General features: G+C 40.7%; 1 protein-coding gene across 1 annotated transcript; it reads right to left on the bottom strand.

The window, feature by feature from the left end:
- Positions 1-5,916: 5,916 nt before the first annotated feature.
- Positions 5,917-12,686, bottom strand: LOC133779445 (uncharacterized). The gene is made up of 7 exons (XM_062219406.1): positions 12,653-12,686; positions 11,994-12,509; positions 11,698-11,903; positions 10,708-11,496; positions 9,352-10,578; positions 6,205-6,279; positions 5,917-6,042 (listed from the first exon to the last, which is right to left on the bottom strand). The coding sequence occupies exons 1-7, from the start codon at positions 12,684-12,686 to the stop codon at positions 5,917-5,919; spliced, it is 2,973 nt and encodes a 990-aa protein (XP_062075390.1).
- Positions 12,687-18,504: the final 5,818 nt, after the last annotated feature.

Raw genomic sequence — 18,504 nt, 5'->3', positions numbered from 1 at the left:
AAGCAAGTGTCATGACACCCTGTGGGCAGGTCATCCAGGGTGGCAGAGAACCCACGCACTCTTGAAGCAGGGGTACTACTGGCCACAAATGCGAGATGATGTAGTGGAGTACACCAAGACCTGTCTCGTCTGTCAACAAGACAAGGTCGATAGGAACAAGACACCGGGTTTGTTGGAACCCTTGCGAGTCTGAAGCCGACCATGGGAGAGTGTGTCGCTTGACTTTATCACCAGTCCACCGAAGACAGGGGATCTAAGTGCGATCTTGGTGGTCGTGGATAGATTCTCGAAGTATGCAACATTCATCCCAGTGTCGAAGTACTGTTCGGCAGAATAGACAGCCAGACAATTTTTCAAACATATTGTCAAATATTGGGGAGTGCCCCAGAACATCATCAGTGACCGAGATGGAAGATTCACGGGGACGTTTTGGTCCGAACTATTCAATCTCTTGGGGTCACAACTGAATATTTCCTCGAGCTACCATCCGCAGACAGATGGGCAGAGAGAAAGATTTAACGGGATGTTGGAAGAGTACTTGCGCCACTTTGTCAATGCCAATCAAAAGAATTGGCCGCAACTACTCGATGTAGCTCAATTTTGTTTCAACTCTCAAAAGAGTTCTTCGTCGAATAAGAGCCCTTTTGAAGTTGTTAATGGACAGCAACCACTGTTACCCCACACAGTGGATGAATATCGCGGTCAAAACCCGCGAGCCTTTCACTTCACAAAAGACTGGAAGAAAACAATGGAGATTGCCCGAGCTTATCCAGAAAAAAGCCTCAAGAAGAATGAAGAAGTGGGCAGATCAGAAGCGCAGACCACTGGAGTTCAAAGCAGGTGACTTAGTGTTAATCAAGCTGAGGCCCGAACAGTTGAGATTCTGAGGGGACAAAGACATCAGACTCGTTCGCAAGTACGAGGGTCCGGTCTCAGTCATCTCAAAAGTTGGCCTATCTTCATACAAAGTTGACCTACCAGCTTGGATGAAGATACACCCGGTCCTTCACGTCAGCAACTTGAAGCCGTATCATGAAGATCCAGCAAATCCAGAGCGCAACCAGTCAACTAGAGGAGGAGTCATTGTTCAGCCAAGGAGCAAGCGTCAACCTGAAGAAATCCTGGCGGAAAGAACGGTCACCACTGACCGTAAAAAGCATAAAGAATATCTGGCAAAATGGAAGGGGCTCGCTGATGACGAAATCAGCTGGGAGAGGGCGGAAGACTTGAAGAAGCTCACGCAGAAGATTGAAGATCTACAAGCTACTTCGTCGAGGGCGCCGAAAGATTAAGTGGGGGAGAGTGTGGCGTGCTGCCCCTTTGGCACACCCACATGGGGCCATTTTGTTAATGAGCATGCCTTGGTGCTTGATCATTAGTCAAGTCTTGCACCAAGAAACCTCATGGGATAGGGTAGTGGCAGTTTTGTAATATTGCATATGTCTCCCAGACAAAAATCTTATATGTTCCTGGGAAGACTTTATTTCCCTAGAAGGCTCCTTAGGGGTAGGTGACCTGGTGACTTAGGGAAGCACCACGGCCATCAGCAGATAGGGGCCAAAGCTGTGTACTCCCTTGCCCTATCAAGGCTATATATTAATGAAATAACATTTATCCATACTTTCCCCTGTGTGCTTCCTTGTTGCTTATGTGTTGCTTGTTTGTTAGCTTCGTTGGGTCACTGCGTGCCATTTCCCTTGTTGTGTGCTTTGTGTTGTGTGGACGTTCCTAGGAATGACTTGCTTTGTGCTTGCTCATACTTCGTTATTGCCCGTTGCATGCCCGAGATGTGTACGTGGCTAACCGCTGAGTTTGTTTGCCTGTAGGTGTGTGTTGTAGGCTGACTTGCTAGCTTGAAGAGTCTACAAGTGCCGCACGTTCCGTCTAGTTGGAGTACCCAAATATCCGGCCCGTGACACAGGACGTACGACCATGAGGAGGACAAAAGTGTGACCCTTACATCTGTATAGCACAAGTAGTGGAGGTACGGATTTGTACAGAGAGTGGAAGCACTACATGCATTCCTCTTACTATGTACTAGGCCGACACCATGACCTTCTGCTCCACCACGACCTATGCCACTACCCTGACAATGTACCTATGTACAATCTTGTTCCCTGGGACCACAATGTATGAGGAGCCATTAGAGCTCCAATATAAATAGATCATCACCCCTCCATAAAAGGGGTTGGAAAAGTCATTGTACACTCAGGATATTAAGCAATATACAAAGGCTCACTCCATTGTGGATCTGGTTTTACTTTTCCTGAAGTTTATTCTAAGTTCTTATCTAAATATCTCCATACATATCTTTGAGTGCTCTGATCTAATTTCGTTGATGAGATTTCACCGTCAACAGTTTGGCGCCGTCTGTGGTAAGAGCAAGCATCAAGCCTACGTTCTTTCATCTTTTCCAACAAAGAAAGATGCTAAGGTGCTCAAAACGCTTACGGCAACTACATGAAAATGGGGTTCACCTTGACAGAGAACAAAGGAGGGCTTCCAGGGAAAACCCTCCTCCGCCTGGGCATGGAGATATGCCGGTGGAATGTCCTCCCCCAAGGGAGGGGAGGGAAGCATCATCTCCGGCTGTCCGACCCGACGGAGGTCACTCAAAGCCGCCAGTGTACCCACATCCCCGGTCCCGGGTGGCACCATGCCCAGGCCACCAAGACCCAGGTCCCTCGACACACAGGCCAGGCAAAAGTCCCCGAGTACGCTCGGTGAGTTCTAGATCAAGGACTTGCTTCTACAAGGAGGAGATTCGAGAGTTACATAAAAAGACGCGAAGGCTAGAAACCACATTAGAGAACGTGCAGGAGGTTTTAAACGACCTCCTGCAAGGAAAGTCGAGCATACCCCTTCCGAAGTGTAAAGAGAAAGAGTGTGAAAAAGGGGAAAACATTGTCTCTGTAGACGATGGGAGAACCCGACTTTCCACCAGCAACACTCCCAAGACAAAGTACCATGAGGGACTTAAGCCGACGAAATACCCCCAGGAGCAAAGGCGGGGGGACAACGATGGTCGTAAGAATGAAGCAGAAGTCACCTCAAAAGAGGCGCCCCCTGGCCTAAGAGAAGAGCTCCATGGGAAGAGGTCAGAAATAAAAAAACACACCCCCCGCGGCTCCCCTGAGGAACACAACCAAAGCAAGGGTTCAGTCTGAGAACCCGCAGAACTCCTTAAGCAAAAAGAGGAGGGAATTAGACATAAAAATGCAAGGCCCTAAGGGCAGGATTATCACCACACCTGGGGGGGGGGGGGGGGGGGGCACAGAGACGATGAAGAATTTGACAATGATTCGCCCTTCACAAGGGAGATCCAGGCTGAACAAATTCCCGCCAACCTCAGAGAGCCTCGCATGGCCCCGTACGAAGGTACTACGGACCCAAAGTATCACCTAGACTCCTTCAATAACTTGATGAGGTTAAGAGGGGTCAACAGCAAAGCAAAATTCCATTTCTTTGTTGTTACACTTAAAGGTGTTGCGTACAAGTGGTTCAAGAGGTTAAGGCCAGGAACAATCAGATCATGGCAGCAATTCTCTAGCGAATTTCTTCAGCAGCACCATGCGGTCTGTGATTACGTTATGCCAATTACCAGCCTCCCTAACATAAAGCAAGGCGAAAATGAAAGTCTGAAGAACCATATCCATAGGTTCAATATGGAAGAAACAAAGGTGGGAAGTTTAACCAAAGAGGAGCTCAAGATGGCTATTACAGCTGGAGTTCGTCCAGGAAGCAAGTTATGGGGTAACATGCTCAAAAGAGAAGTTTCAAATTTAGATGATTTCTTCAAAAGAGCACAGAAATACATACGTGTGGAAGAGGGCCATAAGAACTAGCATGTTGAAGAAAGAGAACCTTCCTCCAGTCGCCCCACTACCAATACGTCTAAAGATTCCATATAGAAGGGGACGCCGTACTAGAGGGGTCGCTGACCAAGTTTAAAATTGGATGAGGACCATCTAGCCATAAAAGTCCTGACCCGAGAGGAGATCACCTCAAAAATCGTAAAAGGGCCTCAAAGTAGACGCTTGCAAAAAGGGTCTCAAAGTGGACGCTTGCAAAAAGGGTCTCAAAGTTGACGCTTGCTAAAAGGGTCTCAAAGTAGACGCTTGCAAAAAGGGTCTCAAAGTAGACGCTTGCAAAAAGGGTCTCAAAGTAGACGCTTGCAAAAAGGGTCTAAAAGTAGGCGCTTCCAAAAAGGGTCTCAAAGTAGACGCTCGCAAAAAGGGTCTCAAAGTAGACGCTTGCCAAAAAAGGGTCTCAACGAAGACGCTTGCAAAAAGGGTCTCAAAGAAGACGCTTGCGAAAAGGGTCTCAAAGAAGACGCTTGCAAAAATAGTACTATGCCTAATGATGAGAAGGACGCTTCTCGCAAGAAATAATAAGCGCGCGCAAAAATATATAAAAGGATGACTAGAACCCAATGGGTCAACATATCCTTATAGATACAATTAAGGTGAACCAAAGAGAGACCTATCGAACTCCTTCGAGTGGGCTCAAAAGGACCTCGAGCAAAATAATAATGAAAAAGTAAATAATAAAAAAAAAGGAAGAGAAGAGTCTACAAGAACGCCTAAAGGCCTCCCTATAGACTGGGGGGCAAGTGTGGATACCAAAAATCCACATTAAAAGAAAAAATACATGATCTTGTATTGAAATGAGTAAGGGTATGTGAACGTGAAAGAATTGACCCAACGAGTAACACAAGCTAAGTTATAGAGTTCGGGCTAGCCTAGAGCCTAAGGCCTAAATGCTCATATGAGGATGGGCCACATTGCGCAAAATAACCTTTATAGAAGCCAAAAGAAAACGTAACACACTCCCGAGGTAGTCCCAAGAGACCACGGATCAAATGATGGATTCTTCAATCCTCACGATAGTGGCTACATCGTAGAAATTCCCATCTCGCACATATGCACCATGATGCACCACGCCTCGCGAGGCCGCCAGCGCACCTATGGGCCTCGCCCAAGCGCCATCTCGCGCTGATGCTCCAGCAGCCTCGCCCAGGCAGCGTCTCGCGCAAGTGCTCCAGCAGCCTCGCCCAGGCAGCGTCTCGCGCAAGTGCTTTAGCAGCCTCGCCCAGGCAACGTCTCGTGCAGGTGCTCTAGCAGCCTCGCCCAGGCGCCGTCTCGCGCAGATGCTCTAGCAGCCTCGCCCAGGCAGCATCTTGCGCAGGCGCTCCAGCAGCCTCACCCAGGCAGTGTATTTAATATTTATATATTTAATATTAATATTAAATATTATTTTATTAATAATAAACTAGTTTTATTATTTAATTAATAATTAATATTTTATTATATAAATTTAATTTAATATAATTGATTAAAAAAAAATTTTAAATTATATACCTACAGCGACGACATGTCGTCACAGTAGGGTGCTAGCTGAACACGAAAATCTAAGATTTCGTGACCCTATGGCGACGACATGTCGCTGTAGAGTGTCTGGGTTTATATATCTGCAGCGACGACATGTCATCGCTGTAGGAGCTTTTGAAATTCAAATTTTCAAATTTTGCAACCACCTATAGCGACGACATGTAATCGCAATATCCCAATTCAACCAAGAAAAAAGGATTTCTTACTACGACGACTGTGTTTTGTCATCGATGTAGGTCACTACACATACGGACCTATAGCGACGCCATTTTGGAGATGACATGTTATCATTATAGACCTATTTTCCTGTAGTGATTGGGTTCGAAACAGCCATAAATTGTTGCATTTGGGTGATGTTGTTGTTCTGGGTCATGATGACTTGACTGAAGTGTTGAACCATTAACTGAGAAGCCTCAACTTGTACAGTTGCAGGGTCAATTGTCGACAACGTAAATGGTGATGCCGCTTATTAGGAGGAGGCCCTAGTGGCAAAAGAACTAGTGCCTTTCAATTTGCGTCCAATACCTTAGTTGTGACCACGACGTTGTCCAAGTACCCTCGTGACAACTTGCATCTCATAGATAGAGACACTTCCAGCTGAAGATGAGGATTCATTTTGCATTTGAGTCTGAATTTCTTGCTCCAAGGCATCCTGCAATATATTTAGGAAAAGTTAATTAGTATATTATAGAATACTTAATAAATATATATATATATATATTTAAAATAGAATATTTAATGGTGCAATATAAAAGTTTGAGCTAAAATAGACAAAAAGTGTGTTTTAGTGAGAGTGCTCTATAATATCTCCCACTTCAATCCTTCTCCACTGAACAGATATGGCAATATCAACAAACCACTCGGTAGTAATGACCAAGAAACCTGCTCCCTATTGACCATTGAGTGCAAAAAACAAATATCATTCACTTTTAAAGCCTCACTATATCCTTGCAAAAAAACATAAGCCCCTCCAAACTCTCATCTTATGAAAGAAAAAAGAAAAAAGAAAAAAAAAACTGCTTTCGAGCATTCCAGATGGCCCACAGAATACATAAAAAGAACTGCAACTGATTAAGAATGTATCTTTTGCAAGAAGAACCAAACCAAATAAACTCACGTTAAAATTGAGACCAAGAAACAAAAAGTCAAATAAACCCTATACCTTGCAAAAAAGCACTCCAACAAAGTATGGTTGAAGGTCACCAAATGAGAACCACGTCTCAAACAAGGAGGGGAAGGAAATATATTTGAATTTTTTTAGTAATAAATTTAATATTTTGGGGGTCAAAATAATGCCACTGATGTGTTAATTTCATTTTTGACGAAGATGACCTTTAAAACCTATTATATTGTTAATTTAGGGATTAATTAAATTGCAATTTCTTTTATTGTTAAGGACAAATTTGGCAAACTCTAAATAATTCGGACATTCCTTCTAAGAAAACTTATGCAAGCTTGTAATCTTGTTTGGAGCTAGGGTGGTAAGTTCGCTTTCGTTTAATTTCAGCTTCAATATCGGTGATCATTCACTATACAATCAACTAAACAAAACCAAAGACAAAGGCAAAATAATAAATTATACATATAATAAGAAAGTAGCCTGTGATGATTTTTATTATGACGACATTAAATTTGTTGCTCACACATGCACTGAGCCACGAACGCACACTCGTTAATTATGCCACGTATAATGTTCTTGTACTCTAAAACAATTAAATATTCATTGTATTAGATGGTAACTCATTATTAATCACTAGATGGAGATAAATAATGATAGAATTATTAGTATTGATAATAATTCGATAAACAACTTCACTTAGCAATCAAACAATTTCAAGTTAAATCATGTCACAATATATTATACATATATATTTAAGTAGTGATTGGCTAATTTAACCATTCAATGAAATTGAAATTGTTGGTGGTTAATTGTGGTCGTACAACTTATGAGTAATGGACGATCCAACTCTCATCAATAAGCACCTAATTTCCAGGTAGGACAATGAGTTAAGTGTGACTTTTTGCTCAACACAGAGTGCATGCTTATATTTGCTATATCATTTAAGCACTCTCACTTACTTAAGTCATTGCTCATATTCACCATTTTTTTTTAATAATTTTGAGGGGAATGCTTTGACTCAAAGCAAAAAGCATTATGAAATGATTGTTTAGGGACTAATCCTACTTCACTCATAGAAGCAATGTCTTTGCTTAACCAAGAGTTTACTGAGTAATTGAAATAGTACTTCCTACGTACCACTGCTATTTCATGACCCACGCGACACTACTGCTGAAAGCTACCTTAAATAAGGAAACATATTATTTCATATATTAAACGTCGACGGAGAATTTTAAACAATAATAATCTATTTAAATGTATGCAGAATCTTGATTTGTTTAAGGCTAACTATAATGACATATCAATGTTGCACGTATTTAATATATGTGTTAGGCATATTCTATTAATTAATTCATGTTTTTTTTAATTATTCCAAGTGCGAGGAATAAACCATGTACGTGTTCTCACTTAATAAAAGAGTTTAATGGATTTTGACAATTTAACATCAAATTATAGAAACAATTACGGTAATCCTTATTGTAATATACACATCTTATGGCCTATCAAAAACATGTAATTATCTTAAATAATAAATTAAATTTGTTTTGAGGGAAATGATAAATCAAGATTATATATGTATTCCAAACAATTTTCAATGATTACGTTTTGATGATAGATACATTTCAAATTTATATATATTTATTATCATTAATATTAAATCTTGAGTTAGACATAATTCATAATTTTTTTTATTTTTCATTACAATCAGCTATCACTATAGCTAATCATATAAAATTATTGAGTAAATATATAATCATTAAAATCTGTGTAACTATTAGTAATTATAGGTAAATAGTAAATTAACTTATATGTAATGACTCATATATAAATATTATTTTATATAAATAGTGTGTAGACAATAGAAATTCTTTGTTTTAACAGTTTTTTATTTTTTTCCGTTAACTTTAACAAAATATTCTTACATTTAACAGAATATTCTTATATTTAACGGTGAATTGTAAACATGACTTAAACATAAATAAAAGTAAATAAATAATTAATTAAACAAATTAAAATATAATATTTTTTAGATATTTTACTATGATAATTATTTAAAAATAATAAACCCATACATTTTTTCACTTAAATCAAATTTAATTAAATTTAAACTTAATATTATATTAAACATATAATATATAATCTTTTGTTGTCACTGTCAAATTCAAAAACTAGAACAAACATAAACTTAAACAAAAATTAATTAATTAATTAAAATATGATATTTTTAAGATATTTTATGATAATTTAAATAATTAAATCATATATATCATTTTTTTTTATCTTATAAATTTGTGTGATAGTTTGTTTTTTATCAAGTGATTGGAGCTCTTTTTCTTCATCAAATTCACCAAAGGACATTGCGAGTTATATTACAAACTTAAAATAGTTGATGCATATATACTACTGTCTACACTATGACTTTTTCTATCCTTATTTTATTTCTATTATTAATTTCTTATTAAATATTATTGTATTTTATATATATGTCATGTAGCCATGTAAATATATATATATATCTATGTGTTGACGCGATTTTTCGCCAATAGTGTATTAAGAAATAATAAGGCAGATTAGTGCTTAATGATAAACCGTAATAAACAATAAACAAAATTCACTCAAGAACACAGAACTTTTACGTGGTTCAATGATTAAAATCCACCTAGTCCACGAGTCAATATTATTGTTGTTTCTCTCTCTATTTTGGCAGAGTTTTTTTTTTTTGGTAAATCAACAGTGAACTTCATTACTCCCAAAAGCCAATTTACAAACAAATGGCACCCACTAAAAGGGTCCAAACGTACTTCTTTAATCTGTACAATGATTATATTCTATTTATAATACAGTATACCATTCAAAATCTTTCGCAGATACTTTTTTTGGCCATACACTTTGGATTCTAATCTTACTAGCTGCTTTAATCTTCTGTACAATGCTTGTTGGATTGTCAAGGGAGGATAGCCAAAGACTTTCATTTCTTGCCCTCCATAAATGATACACCAGTGCAGCAATAATAGCTGAAAGTACCATTTTCCTGAACCTTGTTGCCTTCATTCTTCCAATCACCCTCATAATGCAAGGTAGCTGGCACGCAGATATCCCCCAGCAAACGCAGCTCTTAATCTGTTGAAGACACTCACTAGAAAATGGGCAATCAAAGAATAGGTGAGTAGTTGTTTCATCTGCCACTTTGCAAAACTGACACCTAGCTTCAGGAAGAACATTGAATCTATACAATCTTGCTTTAGTCTTCAATCTGTCTTGGATAGCCAGCCATAGTATGAAACTATGCTTTGGGGTATTCAATCTCCCCCAAAATTCCTTGCTCCAATTAACTTGTTCATGTACAGGACTAAGAAGTTTGTATCCCTCTGCAATCTTATACTTTCTTTGAGGAAACAGAGCTAAATCCACAAGAGTCTTCACTTGGTCTTTAATTGCTACAACCTTCCTCCAATACCAGCTTCCATGAACCGGGGCTATGTAATCCCACCATACTCCATCTTTTATGTACACACTATGCACCCATCTAACCCACAAATTATCTTCTTTGGCTGCTACAGCCCATACATACTTGAACATAGCAGCTTTGTTCCATTCAGCAATATTCTTGAAGCCTATACCTCCTGCTGCTTTAGGCTTACACATGCTGTCCCAAGCTATTTTCCCTGCTCCAACCATCATTTGTTGACCAGTCCACAAGAATGCTCGACAGATAGCTTCAATCTCTTTAATCACCTTCTTGGGCAGCAGCATAATTTGACTCCAATAAGAATGAATTGAAAGGAGAACAGAGTTAATCAAGACTGCCCGACCTGCAAATGAGATGTTCCTTGTGCTCCAAGACCTGATCCTATTAGTCATTTTATCCACCAGCAAGCTGCATTCCTTTGCAGAGATGCGTTTAGGACAGATGGGAACACCTAAGTAGTGAAACGGAACATCACTTTTCCTAAATCCTGAAGCTTCCAAAATGCGATGGACCTCATTAGAATTCATCCCACTGTAGTATATTGCAGACTTCGAAGCATTAGGCTGTAGTCTTGATGTTTGCGAAAATAGCATGAGGCCCTATAGTAGATAACAGATGCTCTTGTAATCACCATTACAAAACAGTAAGACATCATCTGCAAAAATTAGATGATTTAACTTCAGTTCCTTGCACCTGTTATGAAAAATAAAATCAGATTTCTAGCCAACTTTTTGCATTATTCTAGTGAGGTATTCCATTCCCAGCACAAAAATAAGAGGAGACATCGGATCCCCTTGTCGCAGCCCTCTTTTAGCTTCAAAATATCCATGCATCGACCCATTAAGCATAAGTGAATATTGTGGTGTTCTTATACATGTCATGACCAGCTGAATAAAATGCTCAGGGAAATGGAACCCATACAACACTTCTTCTATAAAGCTCCACTCAATGGTATCATAAGCCTTTTGTAAATCTAGCTTAATTAAACAGCTGGCTTTTGATGATTTTCTCCCATAATGACAGACTAAGTCTTGGAAAATCATTATATTGTGCGCTATGAAGCGACCTTGAACAAAACCTCCTTGATTTTGAGCCACAATACTAGGGAGAACTGTTTTGAGCCTCGAGCAAATCAGTTTCGTAGCTGCTTTGTAAATGACATTGCAGCAGGCTATTGGTCTGTAATCCTTCACTATATTCGGGCACTTGGTTTTGGGAACAAGTGTAATCACTGTGGTATTTATCTCTTTAAGCAGCTGCCCAATCTTTAAGAAAGAAATAATAGCTTCAGCAACTTCATCTCCAATTAAGTCCCAGTTTCCTTGGTAAAAGAAACTCCCATAACCATCCGGACCTGGTGCTTTATTTCCAGGGATTTCAAAGAACACTTTCCTAACTTCTTCTTTTGTGTAATCTTTCAATAGTAGCTCTGATTGCAATTCTGTTACTTTAGGACCTTGATTCATCACTCCAGCCAACACTTTCTTTCTTTGCAGCAGCTTACTACCCAGAAGTTCCTGATAGAAATTTAAAAAAGCTTCAATAACCTGTATGGGCTCATCTACCCAATCACCCTTTGAGTTAACAATAGATAGAATTCTATTATGCCTTCTTCTCTCCCGAATACTTATGTGAAACAATGTTGAATTCTCATCACCATTTCTGGCCCAATTCAGTTTAGATTTTTGCTACAAAAAGGAGATATAATCCTTGTGAACCTTAGTATACTTGTTCCTAGCCTCCAACTCCATGACATGTAAGACAGGGTTTAAGGGTTCACACTGAAGCTTATTTTGACATTCAGCTAGGTAATCTCTAGCTTGAATTTCTGCACTAATTATATCAGAGTAACCTTGAGCATTGATCCCCTTGAATACTGCCTTTAGTGCCTTCAACTTAGTAATTATTCGATACATTTTTGTCCCTGTAAATTGGTGCTACCAGGTCACTTTAACCTTCTCAAAATAATATGGGTGTGTAGACCACATATTGAAATACTTGAAAGGCTTCCTACCACAAGGGACATTTGAATAAACAGTGAGGACTGCTAGGGTATGGTCAAACGGCCCCTCATTCAAAAATACTGTCTCAGCATCAGGGAATAAACTCAACCAAACTTGGTTTGCTAGCACACGATCTATCTTAGAATAAATTCTGTCTTCTCCATATTGTTTATTGCACCAAGTATAAAAATTCCCACTATATTTGACATCTTCAAGTTGGCAGTTTGCTACACAGTCAATGAAGTCAGTGGATGTCTTATATCTAACTCTATTGCCAATCCGCTCCTCTTTTGCTAAAATGTCATTAAAGTCACCCATTACAATCCAAGGACCCTTAACAGTCAGATCTTGAAGATCTTTCCAAAGCCTTTTCCTCCCTTCCTCATCATTAAAAACATAGACATAAGTAACAAAAAAGAAATTCTTATTGTCAACAGTTGTAACTCCAAGATGTATCAACTGGCTAGTACATTTGATGATATTAACATGAAAACTAGAAGGGTTCCAGCTAACAACGATTCGCCCTCCTGAATGCCATGCATTATTGGAAGTAAAGCACCACCCAGTAAATAAATTCAGATATAAGGCTCCTAGTTTCTGAGCCTTAACTCTTGTCTCGAGCAGACCAACCAAACCAACCCTCTGAGAAGAAATAAATTGCTTAACTAACCGCTGTTTTTGTTGGTTGTTAATCCCTCGGACATTCTAGCTAATAATTTTATCCATTTGAAAGAGGAGGTGCTCCCCCTCCTCCTGTATTTTCACTTTGAGTTCCAACTTCTATCAGTTGTTGACTCTGTTGTTCCTTATGTTCATCTTGCACCAGTTCCCCACCATTCGATTCTAGAGCCTGAAATGAATTAGTAATCGAAGTGTTAACTGGAGGGTCCTTTGCTTTAACTTTCCACACCTTTGTTGTTGGTTTGAAGCCATCCGGATCAGTTCCTGTGTTCAAATTAGATGTCGTATCCTTATTCAATTCTAGCATTGTCTCTCTCAAATAAATTGGATTCTCTGTTTTCCTAACCACCCATTCTGGCTTCCTTCCCTCTTTTCGTCTACACACAGTAGTGTCCTGACCCATTCCTTTACAGTGGTCACAAATTATTGGTTTCCACTCATACGTGACAGCCACTGAAGTGTTAAAACCATGCTCATCCTCAAACCATATCAGATCTGGAAAATCTTGCTTCAAAGAGACTTCAATGAGAACCCGAGGATAGCTTAACTTGTCCCTAATGTTAGTGATAGAGTCGACCATCAGAGGCTTTCCCACTTGGCTGATGATTTTGAATAATGACTTTTCTCCCCAATATTTCAGTTCAAGGTCATCCAATTGTACCCAAATTGGAACCGATTGAATGTCCTACTTCTTGAAGTTAACATTAGGGTCCCATGCCTTCATAATAACTGGTCTCTTGTTAAAGAAAATATACCCCCCTGAAATCACCTGATCCCTGTACTCAACAGAATCAAATCGAATTAAGAAAATGCCATAAGACAACATGCCCACTTTGTCAACCTTATCCTTCCATACACGTCGAGCAAAACCCTCTATAATTGACAACGGTGGATTTGCTCCTAGAACATAGCACACCATAGAGGATTTCCAATAGTCCACTTCATCTTCAATGTCTTCCATAGTTATCTTGATTTTTTGTTTTGCAGCAGAATCGGCAAATTTGCACTCCAGATTTTGCATTATATTGCCAGATCGCAAGATAGGAGGTGTGACATTCTTACCTTGAGAAACCGCAGATGCTGTATGCCGATGAGCTTCCATGAATTGCTTAGCTTCCATGACCTGAGCAAATTTCAATCGAATTTATTCTCGCTGTTGATGCTCCTTCATGACTACTCTAGGTGAAACCTCCTCTGAACCAATCGCAGATGACAGATGACATTCGACATGCTCAGCTTCAATTTCCTCATCTGAGAACTTTATTGGTTCAATTCCTAGAACTTCATCCATGGATTTTGTCTTCCTTACATCAAAACTAGAATCAGACCCTCGTTTTTTCTTTTTCTTAATAGAGGATTTAGGTTTGCTCTGCATCTTCGCCCTCGTTTTCGCCATGGCACCAGCTCAGAGATCTAAGAGAAAGCTAGAGAGAGAAAAACCCCTTAATTTTTAATTAATTAATTTCTCTATTATTTTGGCAGAGTTTTGGTATTATTGAATAATGGTCATCTTTCATGTCCAATATTTCCAATATTTATAGGGGAATTCCATGGACAGGTTTGGGTAACCGCATGAGTCAATCACGTATTTACATAATAATTACATTTAATACAAATAATTCTCATTTATATTGGGATATGATTTTATAACAAGATAACAGGTTCCTACGATCTCAGATAATAATTATGATAGTCTAGTCATAAATAAATGTATAAAGGGATCCCGAGTATCTGGGGATCCTTGAGTATGCAATATACTAGAATTACCACGATCTAGATATCTCTTCCAAGCTCATGCTTTGACAGCTATTTAATATTCCGAGCTCGCGCTTCATAGCCATTACACCCTTAGTTCGGGATAAACTCAGGACGGCTATATTCACATACGCCCACTATGAATCTAAAATTGTCCACGTGGATAACAAGTAGATATTATTCCCCTCGGTTATCTCTCTGTGTATTTATCTGCAAGCTATACCCGAGCTAAACGAATGAACTCGTGCTAAAATTAGGGTACAATATTTGCCCCCCAAGTCACTGCTCGTGTTTGATGTCGTCACTTTCTGACCAACACAGTAGGGACTTTTAGACTTCTGTTGCATAAAACCATGTTTGCCCAATACTCGAGTACTGGACACGTGGTCTATTGCAATTGGCGTTTGTTCGGGTTTTGAGGGCTGTAATAATTGTCTTGTCAACTTTTTGCCGCCATGTGGTCTGTTTGACCCTGACCCTTGGATCTCGAATCAATCCCATCGAACGGTCTAGATCGATTTTCATGGTTTTCGTATAAATAGGGTGACCAGCCTCAGACCTTACCACCTTTGCATTCAAAAAAATACCATTTTTCAAATTTCCTCCTTCTTCCCCAAAATTCCCATAAAGATTCATCGTGCCCAAATTCTCCGAAGTTTTCCAAGAGCTTTCCGTGATCCGAGTCTTCATCCTCCCGTCGACGAACACACTTCCTATAAGTATCTCAATCTATAATGATCCAGCAACATTTTTTTTTGTAATGTTCATCGCTAGGTATTGTTAGGCTTTTTGTGAACGTCGATAGGGAATGAGCTTCGACTTTAGACTCCATAAGTGAAACCGAATATGAAGGTATTCATAAAACTGGTTAATTTTCTGGGTTAATCTGGGGTAGTTCTAATTTCAAGTAGGTTTAGAAAATACCTGGTTGGGGCATAAAAATCGTAAGGTTTCTAGGTTTAAAACCACGTAGCTTAAGGGTTACGATTCCTTAAATGGTTTTGCACAAAACTTCTTTTCAGAGGAAAGTAGTGGTCTCACGTTTCTAACACACATATCCCTAAATATCAAGGGACTATTAAGAAACCGAGGCGCATAGCCTAGGACATCGATTGGCATCACGCGATGGGGTTGAGGCTAACTTTAGCCTGTATAACCAAAATAACACGTTTCGTTCTTCGTACTATCGCGTCATAGTTATAGACCATCTTAGGTCGCCTACTAATTAGTCGGTTTGTCATCAAGCGATCTGATGGCTCCTCAAAAGAAGAACGCTCCAAAGAAGAACACCTTGAGCTCGACTTCTCATCACAAGAACAAAGGGAAGCAGGTCGCCTCCGAATCTCCCATCCCGCACTTCGATTCAGTGGTGGAGAAGGAGCTCGTGATCAATTTCAACGCATATTTTGAGGCTGAGCATATAGTCTCAAAAATCACGACTCAAGGGAAAGTCAACAAAATCCTATTGAGTCATAATATATAAGTAGGATCCAGCATTCTTCTTGCCCGACCTGCGTTTGAGGGGTAGTGGAGTTGTGCCCCCTTTCAAGATGACTACGCGGCCTAGAGCGATGAACACATGACGGTCGGTGCATTCCTTCCTTTAGACCAGTACTTCACGGATTTTCTGAACTACGTGAAGATGGCTCCATTCCAGCTCCCCCCGAACTCCTATAGGCTTATGGCAGGGTTGAAGTACTTATTTCTGAAACACGAGTGGGAGGTCCCCACTCCGGCAGACATGGTGTACTTCTTCTGCCTCAAATCTAGCCCTGATCAGAGAGGGCAAGGTGACAGATTCTACTACCTCACAAGGTTTCCCAACTCTGCCCCCGTCATCGAGCTACCCAGTCATCCAAACAACTATAAAGATATATTATTTATGTCGAATGGCTTCAAGAACTGCGAACACCAGTACTTCAACCGTCATCGTAAGTCTTCTACCCTTATGAACTCAACTCGTGAATTTTGTTCCTTTAAAACATTTCTTTTTTGTAGATGTTTTAAATGATTTTGTTTCTTATGCAGCCATATTTGTGACCCTCAGAGATCAATACGAAAAATTATCCAGGCTTCCCCCTGGCGAAAAGGACTATCGCCAGGTCGTGAACGATGCCACCATGTTGGCATGAGAGCTAATCAGAGAGGGGCAGACATTAGCTCTGAGGACCCGGGCTCCGCTCCCAACCATCCCCAAGCTTCCCGCTCCTCAAGAAGTCTTACCAACCTGTGAGGACAACGAGGAGGAAGAGGCCGAGGTGCCTCTTGTATGAAAAAGACGGCCTCCCGAGGTTGTCCGGGAATCTGATCCAGATCGAGTTGCGTCAGGGGTAGCAGCCGGCCCCTCCGGCCAAGGTAACCCATACCCCTTTAGGGAATTAGATAGGGTTGTTGCCGATTTTAGGTTAGTTCGTTATAATCTGAATTAGCTCATCCACCGTCATCCTTCAAACCCAGATCTAAATGTAACCCTACTCCAGTGCATAGACCACCTAGTGGTACGCCATGAAAATAGTTATCCTAGGGGCACAATCGTAGTTGACAACACCCTAAATTTTAGATCTGCCATTTTTTAGGAATATGGGACCAACCGTAGGACCTAGCCTTCTCTGCTCCAGGGTGCATTTGCCCCTGGGTTCAGACAATAAGTAGCTGACTCCATCCCCAAGGAAGTATTAACTATAGATTCCCCTTTTCCTCCATTAGTTCCAAGGCCGGAGGTCGTGCATAGCCCAGTCAAAACACCCGAGCTGGTGATAATAGACTCCTCCCCCAGCCCGGAGGGTAGGATCTTTATTTACTTTCTTTCTTTATAAATTATTTTTGAAACATTATTTTTGTGAACTAACTCCTTTTGTTATTTTTAGGCGAAGAGATGGAACAACCAAGAGCTCCTGGCCTACGAACTGCTTTCTAGGCTAAGAAAGTCAGGGTGGGCCCCGTCGTGAAGAGGCTCAGGGTGGCAAAGAAGACCACCCCTGCAACGGGGAACACTTCAAAGTCCCCTGCCAAGAATAAGGACACGGGCCCGACTCGGGAGCCTGCTCCGGTGGCTAATGTCATTGTTGGGTCGCTTCCTCCTCCCCCACCTCAATTCATGCCTCCTCCTCCCCAAGTTATTCAAGCCAAGGCCCCCATAGTTCGAATACCAGTTGACCCTCAGGTCCTGGAGAAGATCCCTGAGGCCTTCCGGGGTATCATATATGAGACCGCGACTCACATGGTGGGTCACGCTTATAAAGTCAGCTCAAGGGACCTGAGGACCATTGAGACCGTGACTCACATGGTGGGTCACGCATAGAAAGCCAACTCGAGGGACCTGAGGACCATCGAGGAGCGCAGCCCCGAGAACGTTCTTGAGTCTGCCATGGGGATGAATCTCGCCGTGAGTTCTTTTCCCATATTTGGTAGTGATTTTGTTTTTTTTTTACTGCGATCACCTTATATTTTTAACTTGTTGTCATTTTATAGTCTGTCCTAGCCCAATATCGTAGCATAGCTCACGCTAGGGCCAGAAATGACAAACTCCAGGCCGAGCTGGACGCTGCCAAGGAAAAAGAGCAGGCCGCCAAAGCCGCCTTGACAAATGCTCAGAAGAATGAGCAGGCTGCCCAGACTACTCTCACCTCTTCCTAGGAAATCGAGCAGGCCGCAAAGACTGAGTTATTTGCCTCCCAAGCTCAGACCTATGAGGCAAATCATCTTTCTGAACGTCTTCAGGTCAAGATTGATAAGCTCAAGGCAAAACTACTCAAGGCCAAAGCTAAGGCCAAGGAATAAAAGGCGGCGTTATCAGCCATGGAGGAGATGTTATACCATTGTTGGGCCTTCAACCAGGATGGAAACTTCTCATTAATGGAGCCTGGGTTGTGGGATCCGTACCTTGCTAAATTCAAGGCTCGGTTCTTACAAGAACCCTCGGAAATTGGTGAGGCCTCTGGAGCGGCGGAGGGAGACGGCGAGGAGGTCACTTCTGTGGGGCGAGCTGATGGAGCCCAATGATCTCTCCTTTTTTTATTTCATTTGTAATTGTTTAACAGTTTTTTTTATATTAAACAACTGCCTTTGGGCTCAGTTCGAGGTTTT

The sequence above is a fragment of the Humulus lupulus genome, chromosome 5 (genome assembly GCF_963169125.1).
Source record: "Humulus lupulus chromosome 5, drHumLupu1.1, whole genome shotgun sequence".
Taxonomy (NCBI): Eukaryota; Viridiplantae; Streptophyta; class Magnoliopsida; order Rosales; family Cannabaceae; genus Humulus; species Humulus lupulus.
This window is presented reverse-complemented; position numbering and strand designations above follow the sequence as displayed.